The sequence below is a fragment of the Pipistrellus hanaki genome (genome assembly GCF_964339955.1).
Source record: "Pipistrellus hanaki genome assembly, chromosome: 13".
Lineage (NCBI taxonomy): Eukaryota > Metazoa > Chordata > Mammalia > Chiroptera > Vespertilionidae > Pipistrellus > Pipistrellus hanaki.
In genome coordinates this window covers 52,217,614-52,237,479 of record NC_140515.1, presented here as the reverse complement: position 1 = coordinate 52,237,479, position 19,866 = coordinate 52,217,614, and the positions used below count along the sequence as shown (strand labels likewise).

Sequence of the window (19,866 nt, the reverse complement as noted above, 5' to 3'; positions counted from 1 at the left end):
CAAGCCTGTCCTTTCTCTGAACTGACCCTGGAGTGGGCGGGGGGTGGGGCTCAATGGAGCTGACGGCAAATCTCCAGCCCAGAGAGGGGATGGTTTGCACAGCTGGAGTCTCTGTGCCCAGCGGAGGAGCCCAGGCCCAGAGAATGAAGATGGCGGGACACGAAACATTTACCCAGAGCGAATCCGTGTTAAGTGCTTACACAATGCAGGTGTCCTGCCAAGAGAGTTCTAATGGCAGCTCATTAAACCGATTACCACCCCGAGACAGAGGCTCCGAGAAATAGAGCGACTGGCCCGAAGTCACCCAGCCACTCGTGGGCCAATCCCAGCTGGTCGGGCTCAAGGCCAGCAGGCTCCACTGCACGGCGACCCACACGGGGCAACCTGGGTTCCCCGCCCGAGCGAGCCAGAGCCGAGAGCCAGAGCCGCCTCCCTGCAGAGCACTGCCCTCCCCAACGCTCCCCTGCAGGGAGGGGAAAGGCCCTAAGTGGCCCCTGACCTGGCCGATGAAGGGGGACTGTCCTGCGGCCTGAGGCTCCCTCTCCCTCTGCCCCATGCCCCCCGGGTCTCAGGTCCCCGCCACTGCCCAGGCCCTCACCGGATGCTTCAGCCAGTGCTCCTTGATGGCCGGCCGCATCTTCTTGTGCACGACCACCTCCTGCAGCTCCTCCAGCGAGGGGTGCTGGCCGATCTCCTCCTCAAAGGGCAGCATGTACTCGTCCACCGGTCCTGGGGGGCGAGAACGCGCCGGGCGGGTCACCCCAGCCCCGCCGCTCCCCACCCTCCCGCCCTCAGGAGGCTGAGGTCCCGCTGTCCCCCCCCACCCCCGCCCCCGGAGGCCGGGCCGGCGTGCTCACCGTCGGCAGCCTTGCAGCGGGACACGAGCTCCCACAGCACCAGCCCCATGGCGTACATGTCGATGCGCAGGAAGGCATCCCTCTGGAAGTTGATGGCCCCCTCGAGCACCTCCGGGGCCATGTACCGCCGCGTGCCCACCTGCAGGGACGGGGAGGGTCAGCGGTCAGCGGCCACACGCCGTGCTCTCACGCCCGCATGGCGAGCTGCACCCCTTGTGCGCCGGACGGGCCGGGCCGGGCCGGCGGAATTCAGAGCAGGACGCCGAGAAGGACGGCATTCCCGAAGAGGGTCCCGAGAGGTCCCGGTGCGGACTGGACCTCGGTGGGCCCTTAACACATCACACACTCGAGACAGCAGTGAGCTAACCTGGGACTGCCGCCGCCACCCCATTAGCGCCACACGGATGTGTGTGTGTGTGTCACTGAGATTAACACCAAAACTAAAGCGGGAGGACGATACTTAAGAATATCATCAGCAAGGGGCCGGAACCGGTTTGGCTCAGTGGATAGAGCGTCGGCCTGAGGACTGAAGGGTCCCGGGTTCGATTCGGTCAAGGGCATGTGCCCTCGTTGCGAGCACATCCCCAGTGGGGGATGTGCAGGGAGCAGCTGATCGATGTTTCTCTCTCATTGATGTTTCCAGCTCTGTCCCTCTCCTTTCCTCTCTGTAAAAAAAAAATCAATAAAATAAAATAAAAAATAAAAAAAGAATATCAGCAGGGACTGTTTTAGGATGGTCTGTTTCATTTCTTAGTTATTTGTTCTAGGCTGTTGGGTTGCGGATTTTAGTATATTTCTTCCCCTGCTATCTTGCTTCATCGTTATAACTAAAAAGAAAGAGAGAGAAACGGAGGCGACAAGGACGAGCGGCCAAAACCCCAACCGGGAAGCCTCGGTCGGCACGTCTCAGCTGCCAGGCCGGCTGCCTCGGCGCCTGCCCGGCCACGCTCTCCCTGGCGGTGGATGACGGCACGTTCTCTGAGGTCTTGGGAAGCTCTGAGCTCACGCGGCGGCCCTGGCTCCCGCGCCTGCCAGCTGGGCGTCACACTGGCAGTACCTCCCCCTCGCACACCCCGAGCCCGTTACCTGCCCGTGGGTGTCCCCGGGCGGTTTCCCCGGCTCAAACCGAACGGCCAGGCCGAAGTCCGCCAGCACGGCCGTGAGGTCGCTCTTCAGCAGGACGTTCTTGCTCTTGAAGTCCCTGTGGAGACAGGTGGGCTGCGATGACGACGAGCGGCACGGCCCGGCCTACCTGCTCCTGGGCGCCCATCCAGGACACCGGAGCCCGCGCCCTGCCCTGCAGCTGCCAGAGACCCCAGAGCAGGGTCTGCACCGGGGCGGAGGCCCATGAGGCCGCAGGGGGGCAGTTTTAGGACCACCACCCCCCCCTACGCTAGCAGGAGCACCCCAAATCGCATTTCCCCCAGAGCCGTCAGAGCGACACCTGTTGCTGAGTGGCAGGGCAAACTCCATCCCAGTGCCCACAGTGTCGGGGGTCAGCCCCTGCATTCGCAGAGGGGTTGAGGGCAGGCACGCGGACCCTGGATCCGTGCTTTCTGAGAAGGGTCTCGAGTATGTAGGATGTGAGTGAGCACAGATGCTGAGCTTGCCTGGGCTGCCGTCCAGGGCCCCGAGGGGCCCACGCCCACCCCGGAGGCAGGCGCAGAGCAGGTGCCGGTGTGCGCGCTCAGCCCACCTGGCACGAGCAGTTACTTGTGGTCCTCAGGCTCCCCACTGCCTGTCTCGGCCTGGGTGTGAGGGCCACGCCGAGGGGTAGTAAGCACACATGCTCGGGGCCGCCCCTGGCGCACTTACTAGGCACTACTGTTAGGTTGAACCGTATGGAAGAGTCGACAGTCAACCGTTTTTGACCTACAAAAATGGCAATTTCATACAGTCAACCTTTTGTGACGTCACTGTTAGTCCCAGCAGGGGCCCTTCAGCTTTGAACCCTGAATTCGAGGCTCACTCCCCTCCCTGGCAGCCTACTAAGCTACTCGGTGCTCTGTGCTGCTGCTCCCTCTTCGGCCGGGCTGAGGAAGTCACCGCATGGCAGCATGGCGGCTAAAACGGGCGGGTACTTCTGTGTGTGTGCTGCACTGGCTGCCAGGCACCCCACTGAGACGAGGAGCCGACACCGCGGCTCCCAGAGGGTGCCTGAGACGGTTTCGGGGGGTCTGCAAGGACAAAACTGTGCTCATGGTCACCTTACGTTCATTCCCTCAGAAACAGTTTCCCAGGGGCTACCTCTGTGTGACGTCATCGCTGACAGCTGGAGGGATGTGTGTGCTTTAACATGGTAAGTATCAGCAGACATAAGCCACATACACAAAAGGCTTTTTAACAGGAGAGAGAGACTGCAACCAAAAACTGGCCACTCCTGAGCCAACTCTCCCAAGTAGTGGAGCCTGCAGTTCCTCGTGTGGCCACTGGAGGGCGCCAGAAAACCGGCCTGGAGGCCAGGCCAGGCCTGTACCGGGGTGGCAGGCCTGTGGCAACGGCAGTGGGTGGGCCCTGGTGGTTGTGCCCACTCACTCTGACACACCACAGAGTGGCCAGGCGTGCTTGTGAAGTTGAGGACCCCTCCACCCCCCTGCCAGGCCTTGCTCTCGCCCTCCAACCTTCTCTGCAGCTCCAGGCGGAGCCCAGGGAGGCCAGCCGCTCCCCCAGGTACCTGTGGGCGATGGACGGCTTGTGGCCCTCACCACGGCACCAGGGCACGTCCTCGTGCAGGTACGACAGGCCTCTGGACATGGTCTCTGCCACGTGACACAGCTCGTTCCACGTGATGATGTTCCCCTTGAGGTAATCCGTGAGGGAGCCCTGGAGGAGGCGGCACCGAGTGTGGGGACGGGGCAGGACCAGCCCAGCCTGGAGGCTGTCTCCGGGGCTGACGGCTGCGGTCCCCTCCTGGGAGGCTGGCGCTGATACAGAAGATCTATGAAGCCAGCAGAGGTGAGGTAGGGAGGAGGCGGGGGGGGGGGGGGAGAGGGGGCACTCAGAGGTGTTCATTATGAAGCCACTACTCTGATCGGTAAGAATGTCCCCAGAGCCGAAACCGGTTTGGCTCAGTGGATAGAGCATCAGCCTGCGGACTGAAGGGTCCCAGGTTCGATCCGGTCAAGGGCATGTACCTTGGTTGCGGGCACATCCCCAGTCGGGGTGTGTGCAAGAGGCAGCTGGTAGATGTTTCTCTCTCATCGACGTTTCTAACTCTCTATCCCTCTCCTTTCCTCTCTGTAACAAATCAATAGAATATATTTAAAAAAAAAAAAAAAAGAAAAAAAGATGTCCCCAGAGTTAGGGGTTCCTTAAGGCCCTCGCGGCCACGCCGGCGGCAGGTCCCTCCTGTGGAAGGCGGCCGGGGCCGTGCTGGGCTCCCCCGGCCTGGGCGTGCGCCCCCTCCGCGGGCCGCGGCTCACCTTGTCGTGGAAGGCCGTGATGAGCCACAGCTCCACCTCCAGGTTGGAGCCGCGCTTCTCGGCGGCGATGAACTGCAGCAGGTTCTCGTGCTTCATGCCGGGCGTGCTGAAGATCTCCCGCTCGCTCTGCCACGACTGCTTGTCCTGCGGCGGGCACACGGCTGAGCCCCCTGCAGCCGCCCCCCCCATCCCCCCCCCCGTGACAGCACCGCCGCCCCCACCCTGCTCCCCACGCCCCAGCCTCAGCACCTGGAAGGCAGGCAGGCAGAGGCCTGCACCACGCTGGCCGGGCCGGGAGCCGAGGCCAGCGTGGCCCCTGAGGTCACTAAGCTCAGCACCTGGCGTACAAAGGGGCGCGCTGAGGTCCAGAGAGGGAGCGAGTGGCCCGGGATCACACACACACACACACACCCCCCCCAAGGGAGGCACTAGCCGGGCCTGGCTTTGCTAAGGGTCTCGGGAAACTGCTCAGAGCAGCCTGGTGTCCAGGATCTCTAAGCAGAACCTGATGTCAAATCAAGGCCCTGCCCTCGCCGGTGTGGCTCAGTGGATAGAGCGTCGGCCTGCGGACTCAAGGGTCCCAGGTTCGATTCCGGTCAAGGGCATGTGCCTTGGTTACGGGAACATCCTCGGGGGGGGGGGGGGGGGGGGGCGGGAGGCAGCTGATGGATGTTTCTCTCTCATGGGTGTTTCTAACTCTCTGTCCCTCACCGTTCCTCTCTGTAAAAAAAAAAAAAAAAAAAAAAAATCAATAAAATATATTTCAAAAAGAAGAAAAAAAAAAACAAAGCCCTGCAAACCAGAGTGGGTCTGCAGAGCCCTACCTAGCCGCACAAGGAATGTCACCACCCCCAGGGGGGCCCACGTCCCTCTCACCCCTACACGGGGCCTGCACTGCCCGGGCCGGACGCTCACCTGGAGGGGGAAGATCTTGACCGCCACGAAGTCGTTCATGAGCTGCGCCTTCCACACACAGCCAAAGCGCCCCCGGGCCTTGATCTCCAGCAGCTGCAGCGGCTTGAGGCCCACCAGAGGGGATGGGGGGGGAGGTCCAGGGTCCTGGGGGAGAGCGGGGCCGTAAAGAGTCTGCCCTGGCCTCGCCACCTCCGCCCTGCCCTGCCCTGCCCTGCCCCGAGCCCGCGCCTCACCTCGTGGATGTCCACGTGGCCGTAGGGCGCCTTGCGATGCCGGTACATCCAGAAGGCCAGCAGGACGATGAGGGAGAGGCCCCCGATGGGCAGCAGCGAGTAGGCCAGCACCGTGAGCAGGGCGGGGGCTGTCGGGGGTGGCTCGTACGTGACTGGGGGACACACGGAGCCCTGGGTCACACAGCCCGCCCACCCGCCGCCTCTAGGGCCAGAGGGGCCTGCGGCCACCCCCCACCGGCTCCTCCGGAGCGGAGCGCTCCTCCCGGGCCAGGGGGCGGCCCGCGCCTGCCTCTCCGCGGCCCTCACCTTCCGGGCCGCCCGCCTCCGGCAGGTGGGTGAAGCGCTCGTTGCAGAAGTTGCCTTCGCAGCAGCAGAAGTACACCTGCGGGTTCTCCTCGGTGGCCACACACTCCTGCCTGGGGGCACAGTTTCCCCGCACACCCCTCAGCGGAGGCCCGGCCAAGCTGTCCCTCCCCACAAGCAGCCTCACAGGAACCACCAGGGACAGCGTGAACCCGCCTCCCTGGCAGGGAGGGACAGCAGGGTGGATGCTCGCTGAGCTCCTCGGGACCAGGGTCAGGACCCCAACCCCGCAGTACCCCCGCGTGTCCCAGCTCCCCCGGGCCCTCGTCCTTCCTCTCCGGCCCTAAATGCCAGGCTCGGCCTCACAGACAGCCTGACACCCGTGGGGGCAGTGGGCAGGGGGCAGGGTGCCGGCGGAGCTGAGGGGTGGCCAGAGGAGGGGGCTCCGGGTACCTGTCGTAGCAGTTGAAGTCGTCCAGCCAGCAGCCCTTCTTGACGAGCTCGATGGTGCCCGAGCTGTTGCGCCAGGAGGCGTAGCAGTGCAGCCGCTTGTCCTGCTCGCCCTCGCAGCGCTCCCGGCCGCTCTGGTTGGTGCGCTCCAGCTCCCAGTTGGCGTTGTAGTACACGCACTCCCGCGTCTCCGCCTCGCTGCGCCCGGAGCCTGCGGGCACCCCGGGGGAGAGACCTGCTGAGCACCCCCCTCTGCTGCTCCCTGACCTGGACCCGGGCCACCCCGAGGGAGGCCGGGGGGGCGGGTGCCAGGCCCCACGCCACCCACCCCTTCGACACCAATTAGTGTAATGTGCCAGCCAGCACCCGCCTCCACCTCACTGCCCCCTGCTACTGCTCCCTGGCCAATCAAGAGGGAGGCGGCCACACACCCTCACACCACAGACTGGAGAGGCAGACACCCAGACTGCCGGCCGGATGCCACAAAGGGGGCTCCCCCGGCATCGGAGGCCCCTGGTGGGGGCCGTTGCCCTAGAGCAGCCATTACTAGAGGGGCCCTCCGAAGCACTGCCTGTGCAGGTGGCTGTTGTCTAGAGAGGGATATTTCAGACATCCGAAAAGAGTAAAAATGATGTAACCAAAGATCTCCCCCGGGGGGGAAATCACATAATGAAGGCTCATATGAGAAATAAAATATTACGAATGTGCTCGACGACAACTGCTTTTTCAATGTCAGCCTTCCCCAGTGAGGCTGCCAAGCTGATGTAGGCAGAAGCCGTGGCTGTCTTGAGTGCTGGGACCGGTAATGGACACGACGGATGGACGGATAGAAGGACCAAGGAACGGACAGAAAGACACGCCGGCAGTTGGCTCCTGGCCAGGGCAGGATTTCAAAGGGAGGGGACGCCAGCAGGGGTGGCCCGCTGCCCAAACGCCGAGTCGCCTGGGGAGTTTCCGTGTCCTCTCTGACCAGCAGCAAGCCCCTGTGCAAGGCCAGGAGCCAGAACAAGGGGGGCCCCAGACACCTAGTGGCCCAGCCCCTCTCCCAGGCCCCCGGAGCGGGCAGGGACCCCCTCTGGCAGGACCCCAGCGCCTGGGGCTGGGAACTCCAAATCTCAAGCCCCAGCGGGGGACACACAGATGTGGGTCACCAAACCCCGCTCTGACCACACCCTCCTACACGTGGCCAAGACGTGAGCTGCCCGTCTTGGGTCAAACCCTGGCTGTGATGCTCTGAGCTGTGTGACCCAGGCCGAGGGACCAAACCCCCCCAGCGCCTGCTCGTGACGCGGGCGTGCTCACAGCACATGCTTCGAGCGCGGCTCCAGGAGTGAGCTGAGGCGGTGCGCTTTCCGAGTGGCCAGGAGAGTGCCCGGCACTGGCGTGCCCGCTGGCATGTTAGAGCCACGCCCCGCCCCTGCTGCCCAGGACAACCCTCCACAGCACAAGCCACCCGGAGGCCCCGGCCCACCACGCGGGAAGGGTGCGCACCCACACCCGCAAGAGCCTGGTAATCCCAGCCTTCGGGGGGCCCGATGGCAGACCCCGGGCCCCTCCCACACCGCGCCCAGGCTCCGCTGCCAGCTGGAGACCCGCGGGGGGGCCGTCCCCTGCCTCCCTCCTCCCTGGCAAGCTCTGCTTCGGCACACACTCGGCTATTTATAGCCCCTGGCAACGCTCCAACCGCAGGGCGGCAGCTGCCTTTTAATAGGCACAGAGCTCCTGCCCACACTCCTGGGGCCGGGCACCCGGGCACAGGAGGCACCCCCTCACCCCCGGCTCACCCCCCCCCATCCTGCAGGAGAGGAGGTCGTGCTCTCGGGACAGGGGTGCCTGGGGTGCCCCCTCACACGTGCCGGCCCCGGCGGGCAAGCAAGGGGCTCGCTGTACCCCTGAGCTACAGCCAACCCAGCGGCCGGCCTCCAAAGGAACCAGCTACACAAGCGGCATGATCCCCAGCAGGTCGTCCCTGGGTTCCCGGGGTCTACATGAGCCCCCACGCTCGCCACGCCCTCATCCAGACAGGCGGGCAGGGACACGCCACTCCCGGACACACGCCCCCCCAAAAATAAGAGCAACCAACCAACCAACCAACCAACCGGAATGCACGCAGATTCCGCCCAAACAGACCTCAGGGGAGCAAGACCTCAGTGGGCCAGGGCTAACGGGCGAGGAAAAGTGCCGGGCGGGCTGAGTCCCCAGCCCAGGAGGCCTTGGCTGCGCCCCGCTGTGCCCAGGGGAGGGAGGCCCGGGAGAAACCCGGCCAGGACCTGCTGTGCAGGGCTCAGGGCGCACGGGGGACAGGGAAGAGTGAGGACAGATGGAGAAGGGCGGGGCGATCCAGACGGAGCCGTGGCGGGAAGGAGTGAAGCTGAAGCGGCCATGTGCCCGCCCCCTGGGGTTCTACGAGCTCCAGGCGTGAGGTGTGTCCGCCCAGCCGACACCTCCCCGAGGGAGGAACCGTGGACCCCAGCAGCCCATGGGCCGCTGCACTCTACCCCTGGCTCCTGGAGGCCGCCCAGAGAGCAGGGTTCCAGCCCCAGCCACGCAGGTGAGAAAGGGACGGACCCAGCACCACATCCACCCAGAAGCCAGCAGGCCTGAGAGGTGGCCACGCAAGGACTCAGGTGGCCTGTGTTCTCCTCGCTGTCCAGCTCCGGGTCTGGACAGGCAGGGGAACCCCGACAGACAGCGGCCAGGCTGCCTTCCGGGGGGCTCCTGCCTGAGGCTCCCTGCCCTGGCCCATCGGAAGGCAGCCCTGCCGTTTGCTGGTGCCCGGAGGGGCCACCCAGTGCCTGTGTTCACGACTCCACCGCTTCAGTCCACACAGCGGCATCGTCACCATCTCCCCCCACGACCCAAGTCAGGTTGTGCGTGGTGACTCCAATCTGGAGCTCATCCAGGTCTGCTGCAACGGCAGAGTGCCTGCTGGCTATTTGTTTAGCCTGGTGCACGACATTTGTGCACTGGGGTGCGTGGGTCCCCCTCAGCCAGGCCTGCACCCACCCTCTCGCAGTCTGGGACCCCTCGCTCCTTACCGCCCACCTGCAGCAGAGGAGAGGCTCCCACCACCTCCGCTGCACTCGCCAGCTGAGAGCCCGGCTTCTGGCTGAGGGGCACTCCCTCTGTGGGAGCACAGTGACCACCAGGGAGCAGCTCCTGCTTTGAGCATCTGCCCCCTGGCGGTCCGTGCATGTCATAGCAACCGGTCGTTCCCCAGTTTGGTCGATTTGCATATTAGGGTTTTATTATATAGCAGGGGTCCTCAAACTTTTTAAAGTGGGGGCCAGATCACGGTCCCTCAGAGAGCTGGAGGGCCAGACTATATGAACTACTAATTCCTACTGTAACACCTCGGCTGCGCTCACTGCCCAAAAAACCTGGCGGACCGGATCAGACTCCTCTGCGGGCCGCATGTGGCCCATGGGCCGTAGTTTGAAGACCCCTGTTATATAGGATGACCAGCTAGTCATTATATGTGCAAAAATTGTTTGTAGAAATGATCTGAAGCCTAGAATGATGTTCTATTCCACCAACGATGCTATATGTGCTTCTGGAAAGCAGCTAAGGGCACCATTAGTTCTGCAACATCCTAATCTAACTTCAGAGTTTGTCTTCTCTCGGCTCCCCCTCACCTCTTTGTGGTATCAACCCAGAAGAAGGCACAGTGAGCACTCACCCACTCTCTGTTGATAACTCTAGTTCCTGTCTTCTTAGCAAGGCTATCAAATGCAATTCTCAGTTGCCCAGAGGAAGAGCTGCATACAGACTCCAATGTCAAAGACACCACCCGGGGCCTCTCTTCCCACAAGCCCTGGCCTACTAGATCTTCGCCGGCGTCTTAGCTCTACAATGCTTTTAACCAGAGACGTCTCCTGAACCTGTCTAGCTTGTCCGGCTGCCTTCAGAAAGAGCTGTTTCTGACTGTCAGAGAGAAAGTCTCCATGTTTACCTTTACCCAGCTTTCAGACATATCTTCAGGGTCACATGACACCCAAAGAGATATAGCTACACATACATGGACGCTGAGGTCACCAGTACAGATAAGACTGCCCGTGGAAAGTCTTAAGAGCACAGACCCCAGGGCAGAATCATGAAAAAGGCAGTTCCCATTCCAAACTGTAACTCAAGAGGAAAACAGAATTCACTTCCAACCAAGTTTACTATTTCATACTGATGGGCTCACCCGCGCCCCTCAAAACTCACGGGCTATGCCGATACTGGTTTGGCTCAGTGGATAGAGCGTCGGCCTGCGGACTGAAAGGTCCCGGGTTCGATTCCGGTTGAGGGCATGTACCTTGGTTGCAGGCACATCCCGGTAGGGGGTGTGCAAGAGGCAGTTGATCGATGATTCTCTTTCATCGATGTTTCTAACTCTCTATCCCTCTCTCTTCCTCTCTGTAAAAAGTCAATAAAATATATTAAAAAAAACAAAAAAAAACAACTCACGGGCTAAATCCCTAACTCCCATGTGACATATTGGGAGATAGGCCTTTAAAGGAATCAATTAAGCCAAATAAAGTCACAAGGCTGGGGCTGTCAAACAGCAGAACCGGTGCCCTTACAAGCGGGAGGGGCACCAGGAGTGTGTGAGGACAGAGAAAAGGCCACGTGAGAACACAACAACAACAACAAGGCAGAGACCTGCACGCCAAGGAGAGAGGCCTCATCGGAAACCAACCCTGCCAGCACCTCGGTTTTGGGCGTCCAGCCTCCAGGACTGTGAGAAGATAAATCTGTTATGTGAGCCACCCAGCCTGGGGTATTCCCTAGCTGCCTGACACACAGACAGTGCGCGCCGCCTGGACGGCGTGGGAAAGCTGCCCGCCACGTCCCCTGGACTAGAGACAGGACCTCAAATCCAGGGTCACCTAAATCCACAGGCGGGGCCTGACAAGTGGGCTCACACGAGGAATCCCAGGAAAGCCAGGGAAGAAGCAGACACCGGGCTGAAGTGGGAGGCCAGGAACGCAAGGGCTCTGAGGAGCAAGACGTCTCGAATCATATTCCCTACGTCTCCCGTCAAACGGTGGCAGGAGGTGGTGCGAGGGAACAAGGCATACACCCTCGGCCCGGAAATGAGGCTCGCCAGGGCCTCTTCTTTCATGAGCAACTCCTCACAAGACTCAAGTAACTCCTTTTTTTTTTATTTTTATTTAAAAATATTTTATTGATTTTTTACAGAGAGGAAGGGAGAGAGATAGAGAGCTAGAAACGTCGATGAGATAGAAACATCGATCAGCTGCCTCCTACACACCCCCTACTGGGGATGTGCCTGCAACCAACATACATGCCCCTGACCGGAATCGAACCCATGACCTTTCAGTCCGCAGGCCGACGCTCTATCCACTGAGCCAAACCAGTTTCGGCTCAAGTAACTCTTTTACAGGTTCCTCCCACACCCCCTACCACGGTTGTCATCACATGTGAGCTTAGGATCTTCACGGGGGTCACTGCCAATGCCCTAGTATTACCCACAACTCCCCAGCAGCCTTTAGCAAGCGGCTCCGTCTCTCTGCAAACCCAGCAAACCCAGGCCTGCTAGTCCACTGCTCCCCGCCTCCCATCCCCTCGCTCCTCAGGCTCTGCCGGCACAGCAACCAGGCTCTCCGCAGACACTGGCCAGAAGAAGGCCACACTCGCCCTGTCCGAGCACCCTTCCTGGAGTGGGCCAATTCCTACCCCTGCAGCCTGGTTTCTGCAGGGGAGGAGGTGCCCCCTGCCACCTCACCCCACTGCCACCACCTGGGGAGCCTCGGGGGAAAACACCAGATAGCCATTTCTTAGCCCTCATTAAAATTTTAAATGGGCATGTCCTACAACCCCCAAATTCTTCCTCTTGTCATCTGCTCTTCAGAAACCATAAGGTGTACACACGATCAGAAAGCCCATCAGTAAGAGACAAGATAAAAAACGCAGCCCATATATCCAACCTTTGAAATTTCATACAAAGTCTCAGAAAGGCTGAGGGAGATCCATCCGCATTAGAAAGACTGCGAAAACATGCCTCTGAGTTCAAGAAGCCATGATGTGCAGCCACACAGCTGCAAGTCACAAACATGGTAAGCAAAAGATGAACACAAAACAGTTTGTTCTGTATGATTTCACCCATGCACAGAACGAAACAGGCAAGACTAACGTCTGCTGCCGCTGGAAGTCAGAATAGCAGGTTAGCCTTAGGGGTGAGGGGAGGAGAGGGGGGCTGAGGCTGTTAAGTTTCTGATTCTTGACCTGGATACTCACTGCATGCATGTGCTTTCGTGTGTGGAAAACGCATGAAGCTGCCGCCTGTGACAATTACACTTATACATGTATTGTACAGTTCAAGGGGATGTTTGAAAAGGGCAATAGCACGTTAGGTTAAAAAACAACCCTATTTAATCCTCTCTAGACCAGTAAGATGTCTAGAAGAATGAACAACCACCTGAGAAAGCTCACTTCTGGAGGGAGACTTAGATGGGAGAACCTGGTTTTATCTATAATATCTGAGTCCTTGCCAGTAAATGTATGTATTGGGGGGGGGGGGGGGGATTAATAAAACTTAAAATGGGAAGAGAGAGAAGATATGGCCACAGTGACCTCTGCTCCTCCAAGTTACACCCAGGGGAGCTACCCCGGAGAGCTGCGGTGAGAGGGCGGGGGCACTGTTCACCATAGGGAAGACTGGACTGCACACTCTGGCCCTCCTTCCCCCCCAAATGATGCTCCAGGCCCCACTCTCAGGCGGAGGGTCCGGAGGAGGACCAGGTGTGGAATAAAAACAATTCACCTCACTTTCCTGCGGCTCTGTTTTCCAGGCCCCCGAGCACCAGGCCTGATGCCCTGGTCTTCAGGGCACAGAGAAGCAGGGCCTCCTTCTGAGACCTGGATCTCAGGGCTGGCTCCCCTCTAACTCACACCCCGCACAAGCCAGCAGTTCCAAGAACGTCAAAACTTGAATGATGCCGAAACCAGTTTGGCTCAGTGGTAGAGCTTCGGTCTGCGGACTGAAAGGTCCCAGGTTCGATTCCGGTCAAGGGCATGTTCATGGGTTGTGGGCACATCCCCGGTAGGGGGTGTGCAAGAGGCAGCTGGTCAATGTTTCTCTCTCATCGACGTTTCTAGCTCTCTATCTCTCTCCCTTCCTCCCTGTAAGAAATCAATAAAATAAAAAAAAATAAATAAAAAAACTTGGATGAAAAGAGTCCTTCTTTGAGGAACACCCATGCCTTTCATATACCATCTAAGTCCTTGCCATTAAATGTACCGTTTCCCCGAAAATAAGACAGTGTCTTATAAATTTTTGCTCCCAAAGATGCGCTAGGTCTTATTTTCAGGGGATGTCTTATTTTTCCATGAAGAAGAATACGGTACACATTGATTGTTAAATGAAAATAAAGGAAATTTATTACCTGTATACGGTACGGTAGTACGGTAGTTGTCAACACAAACCAGACAAACTATGAATCCTACATTATCAAGAATTTACTCATTTATTCCATGACAATCGTGTCATCATCTTCTGGAACATCATCATAACAATCCAACTCCTGAATTTCCTGGTGAATTTCTTGTGACTCCCATTTCTTTCAGAATCAGTGGACCAAATCTCTCATGTTTAGCAATAGCATTCTGAGACAGGGGGGCCTTATTTTCGGGGGGTGCCTTATATTTCACTCAGAAGGAAACCTGTAAGTAGGTCTTATTTTCGGAGGATGTCTTATTTTCGGGGAAACACGGTATGTATCCAGGTCGAGAATCAGAAGTTTACCAGGACTACCAGTCCAGGGCTCTGAGACCTCGTGCCTGCTCTGAGTCAACGGGTGGGGGCACAGGAAGAGGGCTGTCCATGACACTTGGACATGAGAAGGCACCGTCCTCATCCCTCAAAACAACGTGCATCCCACCCTACAAGCCGGGGGAAACGTCACCCCAGCATCAACCCTCAAGAAAGCCAGCTTCCCGGTCGGCCTTGTGCGTCCACTGGTTCGGGCCGAGGAGGCGCCCAGGGGCCCCTCCTGCTCCTCAGACGGACAGACGACAGCTGGCCTGATCACATCTTCTGCAATGCTCGGCCGCAAGACCCGGGAAGTGGCCTCCTCCCTCCGCCAGCCAAGGGCTTGGGTTTCCAGCCAGCCTTCCTTTTCCTTCCCCAGAACTAATTTTAGCCTCCCTGCTTGTCAGAGTGGAACTGAAATCGTGGGCAGGGGAACGTTTGCACACAAGAGCATGAGCTCACCTCACAGAACATCTCACCTCCCGCCCGGAAACCCGGCCTGAGAGGGGACCCTCCCTGGGGGAGGTCTGCTGGGGAGGAGGGACGCGGAGCAGGCTCCGTCCCCGCGCCAGCTCCCAGTGGCCGCATGCACATGAATGAAAACACCCATGTGGAGGGCCGCCAGCCTCTGAGAGGGTCTGGAAAAGGCACTTATCTGTGCAGAGCAAGGCTGGCATAACCAGGGCAAAGCACGTGGCTAAAGGGAGAAGCATGAGTCAGCTGGGGTCAGGGAGAGGCACGGGTGGTCCCCAACAGCACCAGCCTAAGCCATCAGTTGATTTCAAGTTCCCACCGTTGTCTCACACGGAGACATCACTGAGCAACTTACAAAGCCAAGACTCAGAAGGCAGCAGCCTCTCCTCTCTCCCACCCCCTCCCCCACCCCCACCCACACCCCCACCCCACAACCCTGAAGTGGCACCACCAGGACCTCAAGGAACAAGCACCGATACTCGGGCTGGGATGCCCCGGTGAGTCTGGCAGACAAAGACAAACCAAAAGGCCAAAAAGGAAGCCCTACACAGCAAGGGGGGGCGGGGGGGGGGGGAATGTGGGGCCGAGGGGTGTCTATTCTGGAAGAATTGGTGATATGAGTGAGAGGGAAGAAATATCAATAGAAGATAAAAAAAAATTCTGAGGCAGCCAGGCTCCTTTGGAAACACCCCAAAAGAGATGGAACGAGGAAGTGCAGCCCAGCAGACCACCCTTCCCACCCTGGGGATGCGGAGCACCTGGAGACTGAGGCCTCTGAGGCTGCTTCCTCCACCCAAGACCACCCCCAGCCCAGAGCAGCTCCCACGGCAGCGAGCTGTGTCTTGCTGAGACCACAGCAGAGCCCCCCCCAGAAAGCCCTTCCCGGCAAAGCCAGGAGCAGGGCGGGGAAGAGTAGAAAGCAAGCAGGGGCTGCCAGCTGCCAAGCCCAACAAACAGGCGCCCTCACCCCTGGGTGGGCACCTCCCGGGGCCAGAGGAGGAGGCCTGGCCCTGCCCTCCGCCTATCTCCCCGAGGCCAGGGTCGAGACCTGTACCGGTACCTTTAGGGGGAAGCTGGGCGTCCCCCCGCTTGGAGCTCCAGGCCCACAGCCGCCTCGGCTCCTCGGGGCGCCAGGCAGCGGGCCCGCCCGGGGGAACGGGCATGCCAGCGGCCGGCTACAGCCCCCGGCGCTCCTCGGGGCCCACGCGCACGGCCTCGGCGCCGGCGGCTCCCGGGCCCCGGCCCCGGGCCCTGGCTGACATTCTGTGCGCGTGGGAGGGAGAGGCACGAGTGCAAACCTCAAGGTGGCCGTCAGAGGCGGGTGGGCGGGTGCGGGCGGGCAGGCTGCCCGGCCACCCACAACCACCGCCTCCCTGAAACCCGAACCACTTCTGGGAAAACTCAAGGACGCCAGGATTCTCTCCGGCGGCCAGCGGTGCTCCAGAGCCACTCCTTTCCGACCAGACTCTCCCACGCTGAGCAGGTTTAGCGAGGCACGAATCTCCTAGCCTGAATCCAATGGGGCAGGCCTGGGGAGGCATGAGCCAGGAGCCCCATCTTCCAAAACTGGCCTCTTTAAAAGCATGAGGACATTCTAGATCAGGGTCTCAGCCTGAGGCGGTTTAGCAGCCCTCTCCCCATGCACACCAAAGAGTCATCAGCTTCAAATGTCAACAGTGTCAGGGCTGAGAAACCCAGTTCCAGAATGAGGCCCACCCAGCCAGGACCCTGCCTGAGGGCTGTCTACCCACAGCCGTTCGCGTAAGCGTTATCCAGACGTCCCAGGCTATGGCAACAGGCCAGAAACTGCAAGTGGATCCGAACTCCGACCTGAGGCCCTGTGGTTCCCACTTGCACTACCCTGAGCTCCCAGGCAGGGAGCTAAATGTATTGGCACTTAGGGGAGGGCTTCCTGGAGGAGGAGGAGGAGGAGGAGGAGGGGGAGGAGGGGGAGGAAGAGGAGGAGGAGAGCAGCGAGAAGGGAGAAGGCTGGGGCTGGAATCTGCACATTGGGCAGAGTCTGAACAAAAAGCAAAAGTCCAGTGGCCAGAACAGGGTAAATCGAAGCAGCAAGGTGGGGACCAGTCCAGTATCCCCCAAGGACAGCACGCTGCCCCTCAGGACTGGTACAATGGGTATGTGCCGGGCAGCCAGGACTTCACCGAGTTCAACCCAGGGAGCCAAAGTTTCCCAGCATCGGTGCAAAACAGCGAGGTGCATGTATGTTTGGATGCATGCGTACGCACCTACATACACACGAGTATATTCCTGGGGAAAGGGTCTACGCCTCCCATCAGATGCCCAGGAGCCCATGGTGCGAAGGACCACGGTGCAGCCCGAGGCCCTCTTCCTGGGTGTCCCTGAAAAGGGAGTTCCCTAGGTGAGATGCCAGGGGAAGGGGATCTCCGTGCCCAAAAAGACCCCGAAAGTAGTGCACCACAGAGGCCAGGGACTTCCAGGTCTTGCTTGCTCAGTGGATAGGGCGTCAGCCTGCGGACTTGGGGGTCCCAGGTTCGATTCTGGTCAGAGGCATGTGCCTTAGTTGCCGGCACACCCCCAGTGGGGAGTGTGCAGGAGGCAGCTGATCGATGTTTCTCTCTCATTGATGTTTCTAACTCCCTATCCCTCTCCCTTCCTCTCTGTAAAAAATCAATAAAATATATATATTTTTTTAAATTAAAATATATATATATATATTTTTAAAAATATAGACAGGTGAGCTGTTCGTGCCTATTTTTTTTTTAATATTTTATTTATTTATTAAATTTTATTGATTTTTTACAGAGAGGAAGAGAGAAGGATAGAGAGTTAGAAACATCGATGAGAGAGAATCATCGATCAGCTGCCTCCTGCACACCCCATCCTGGGGATGTGCCCACAACCAAGGTACATGCCCTTGACCGAAATCAAACCTGAGACCCTGAAGCCCGCAGGCCGACACTATCCACTGAGCCAAACCGGTTTTCGGCTGTTGGTGCCTATTAAGTCGGCTGGCTGCCACTCTCCCCTCTACAGGCCAATGCTGCCTTCCTTTTCTTGGGAAAAAGCATCTCAGGGCAGCACTTACAAGGGAGCAGGGGCAGAGAGGGGGACAAGTTCAACAGCAATACTTTGCCTCCACCACACAGGAAGCTGCTCCAAAAGAGCCACGATGCTCCCTCGAGAAGAGTGCCCAGGCCGAAACCGGTTTGGCTCAGTGGATAGAGTGTCGGCCTGCGGACTGAAGGGTCCCAGCTTCGATTCCGGTCAAGGGCATGTACCTTGGTTGCAGGCACATCCCCAGTAGGGGGGTGTGCAAAAGGCGGCTTATCGATGATTCTCTCATCGATGTTTCTAACTCTCTATCCCTCTCTCTTCCTCTCTCTTTATTGTAAAAAATCAATAAAATATATATAGAAGAAGAAGAAGGAGGAGGAGGAGAAGGAGGAGAAGGAGGAGGAGGAGGAGGAGGAGGAGGAGGAGGAGGAGGAGGAGGAGGAGGAGGAGGAGGAGGAGAAAAGAATGCCCGGGTACCAACGAGGAGGTCCTTCTCCTCGGGTCTACACTCCGGCTCCGGAGCACCAAGCCCAGCAAAGAGCACTCGCTCTGATGTAGACAGCCAAGTCAAGCAGCGCCAAGAGTCTGACAGACAGGGAGGGTGGGCCGGGGATCCCGTACCCCGCCCCCGCAGCGGCGCGGGGTTCCCGGCCCCGCCCCTGCGCCCGGCCCCGCCCCCCGCGGGTTTCCCAGGCTCCGCGCTGCGGCCACGGCGGCGGCCCGGGGCCCGCGCCGCATGTGCAATGGGGGCTGGGAACAAAGGCGAAGGGGCCCGGCGCCCCGCCTGCGGCCCATCGGCCGCCCGACGGCCCGAGCTGCTCCCCGGAGCTCCAATGCGCCCACGTCTGCACTCCTCACGCTTCCCGGGGCTCCCCCGAGCCACCCCGAGCGCGGAGCCGGTCCTGCGCGCACAGCCAGCTCGGGCGAGCCCCGGCGACGCTGAAAGGAGGGAAATCGGTGCCATCGCTTTCCCAGTAGAACCCGCACCCTCTCCGCCACACGCGCGCAAGTCAAACTGGCCGCGCGGGGCACCCACCCCCGCCACGTGCTGCCTCGAGGCCAGAAGGAACGGGGACCTGTTGGTTTTCCTTCGCGCCCCACCTCCCCTCCGCTCCCCTCCCTTCTCCTCCCCTTCCTCCCGGGCACCCAAAACAAAGCGGTCCCGCGGGGTGGCTGCGCCTCGCGCAGGTGGGAGCCGGCGCCAGAGGCCCGCCTTTGGGGCGGGATGGGGTGCAGGGGGCTCCGAGCTGTGCCCGGCAACCCCGTTCGCTGCGCCCAGCGGCCCCGAGGGTCGCGTGGCCCTTCCCACAGCCGCCGCTGCACCCGCAGCCCCGCCACCCCCGGATCGGATCTGCCCGCCCAGCTTGGCCCCCTTTCCCACGCTCTGGTGTTCCTCTCCCGGGGCTCCCCGCGCCCGCGGAGCCTGAACCCCGACCCTTGGCTCCGGATCTCGGCTCCCCCCCCCCCATCCACCGCACAGAGAACACGTCCCCCCAACACCAGCTAGCGGGGTGCGCGGCGCGCCCCGAGTCCCCGCCCCGGTGCAGGTGGCGGCGAGGAGGCCGCGGCCGCCCTTTGTTGGTAAACACGGCGCGCCCTCCCCGCGCCCCGCGCCCCCGCGCCCGCTCTCACCCGCGCACAGCGATCCCCAGAGGAGGGCGAGGGCCGCCCAGGGCGCCGTCATGTTCCGCGGCGCCGCCCCGCGGACGCCCGGAGCCGCGGGCAGGGCGGCGCGGCGCTCCCGGGGCGCACGGGCCCGGCGGCGGCGGCCGCGCTCCGCTCCCGCTCCCGCTCCCGGCGGCGGCCTCGCTGCCCGGAGGCTCCTGCGCCGGGTCCCGCGCGGCGGGCGCTCCGAGGGCCGGGCGGCGCGCCGGGCTCAGGGCCGCTGCGGGCGGCGCGGGCTGCGGCCCGGACTCCGGGAGGGCGACGCGGGGGCCGGGGGGCGGCGGCGGGGCGCGGGCCGGGGGGCGCCGGGCGCGGGCATGGCGTGGCGGGGCTGGGCCCGGGCCCCGGGCGCAGGGGCCGAGTCCGGAGGGGCCATGGACGGGGGGAGGGGCGGGGGGAGGGGAGCTGAACCGCGTCCAAAATGGCTCCCGAGCCGCGGCCGCGGAGACGAGCCAGCGGGGAAACCCGGATGTTGGATACAAAGAGGCGGCGAGCCGGGCGGGGAGGGGGAGGGGTCTTCGGGCCGCGTGGTCCGCGCCCCTCTTAGGGGCGGGGCCCCGAGAAACAACAACAAAGAGGCCCCGCCTCCGGCCCAGGAACCCCTCCCCGCACCCCCCCGCCCCTCGCACCCGAGCGCCAGGCGAGACGGGGCGGGCGCATGCAGAGGGAACGGGGTTGGACCCGGAGCCGCTCGGCCCGGGGACCGGGGGACCTCCGGCCGCCGCACGTGGGATTCCTGCTCCGCGCGCTGCAGC

The 19,866-nt window shown here is 61.1% G+C and overlaps 1 protein-coding gene across 2 annotated transcripts in view; it reads right to left on the bottom strand.

Annotated features, from left to right (window-relative positions):
• The window catches only part of ACVR2B (activin A receptor type 2B), a 29,848-nt gene extending 10,235 nt beyond the window's left edge, over positions 1 to 19,613 (bottom strand). The window contains exons 1-10 of one of the 2 annotated variants that reach the window (XM_084902824.1): positions 19,079 to 19,613; positions 6,184 to 6,391; positions 5,734 to 5,843; positions 5,428 to 5,579; positions 5,195 to 5,338; positions 4,280 to 4,423; positions 3,532 to 3,680; positions 1,944 to 2,058; positions 858 to 996; positions 599 to 729 (exon numbers count right to left, since the gene is read on the bottom strand). In XM_084902824.1, coding sequence (XP_084758950.1) covers positions 599 to 729; positions 858 to 996; positions 1,944 to 2,058; positions 3,532 to 3,680; positions 4,280 to 4,423; positions 5,195 to 5,338; positions 5,428 to 5,579; positions 5,734 to 5,843; positions 6,184 to 6,391; positions 19,079 to 19,130 — 1,344 coding nt within the window. In that variant the 5' untranslated portion in view covers positions 19,131 to 19,613. The remainder of the gene's footprint in view (positions 1 to 598; positions 730 to 857; positions 997 to 1,943; positions 2,059 to 3,531; positions 3,681 to 4,279; positions 4,424 to 5,194; positions 5,339 to 5,427; positions 5,580 to 5,733; positions 5,844 to 6,183; positions 6,392 to 19,078) is intronic. The other variant, XM_084902825.1, reaches the window with a different exon arrangement.
• Between the last annotated feature and the right edge of the window lie 253 nt (positions 19,614 to 19,866).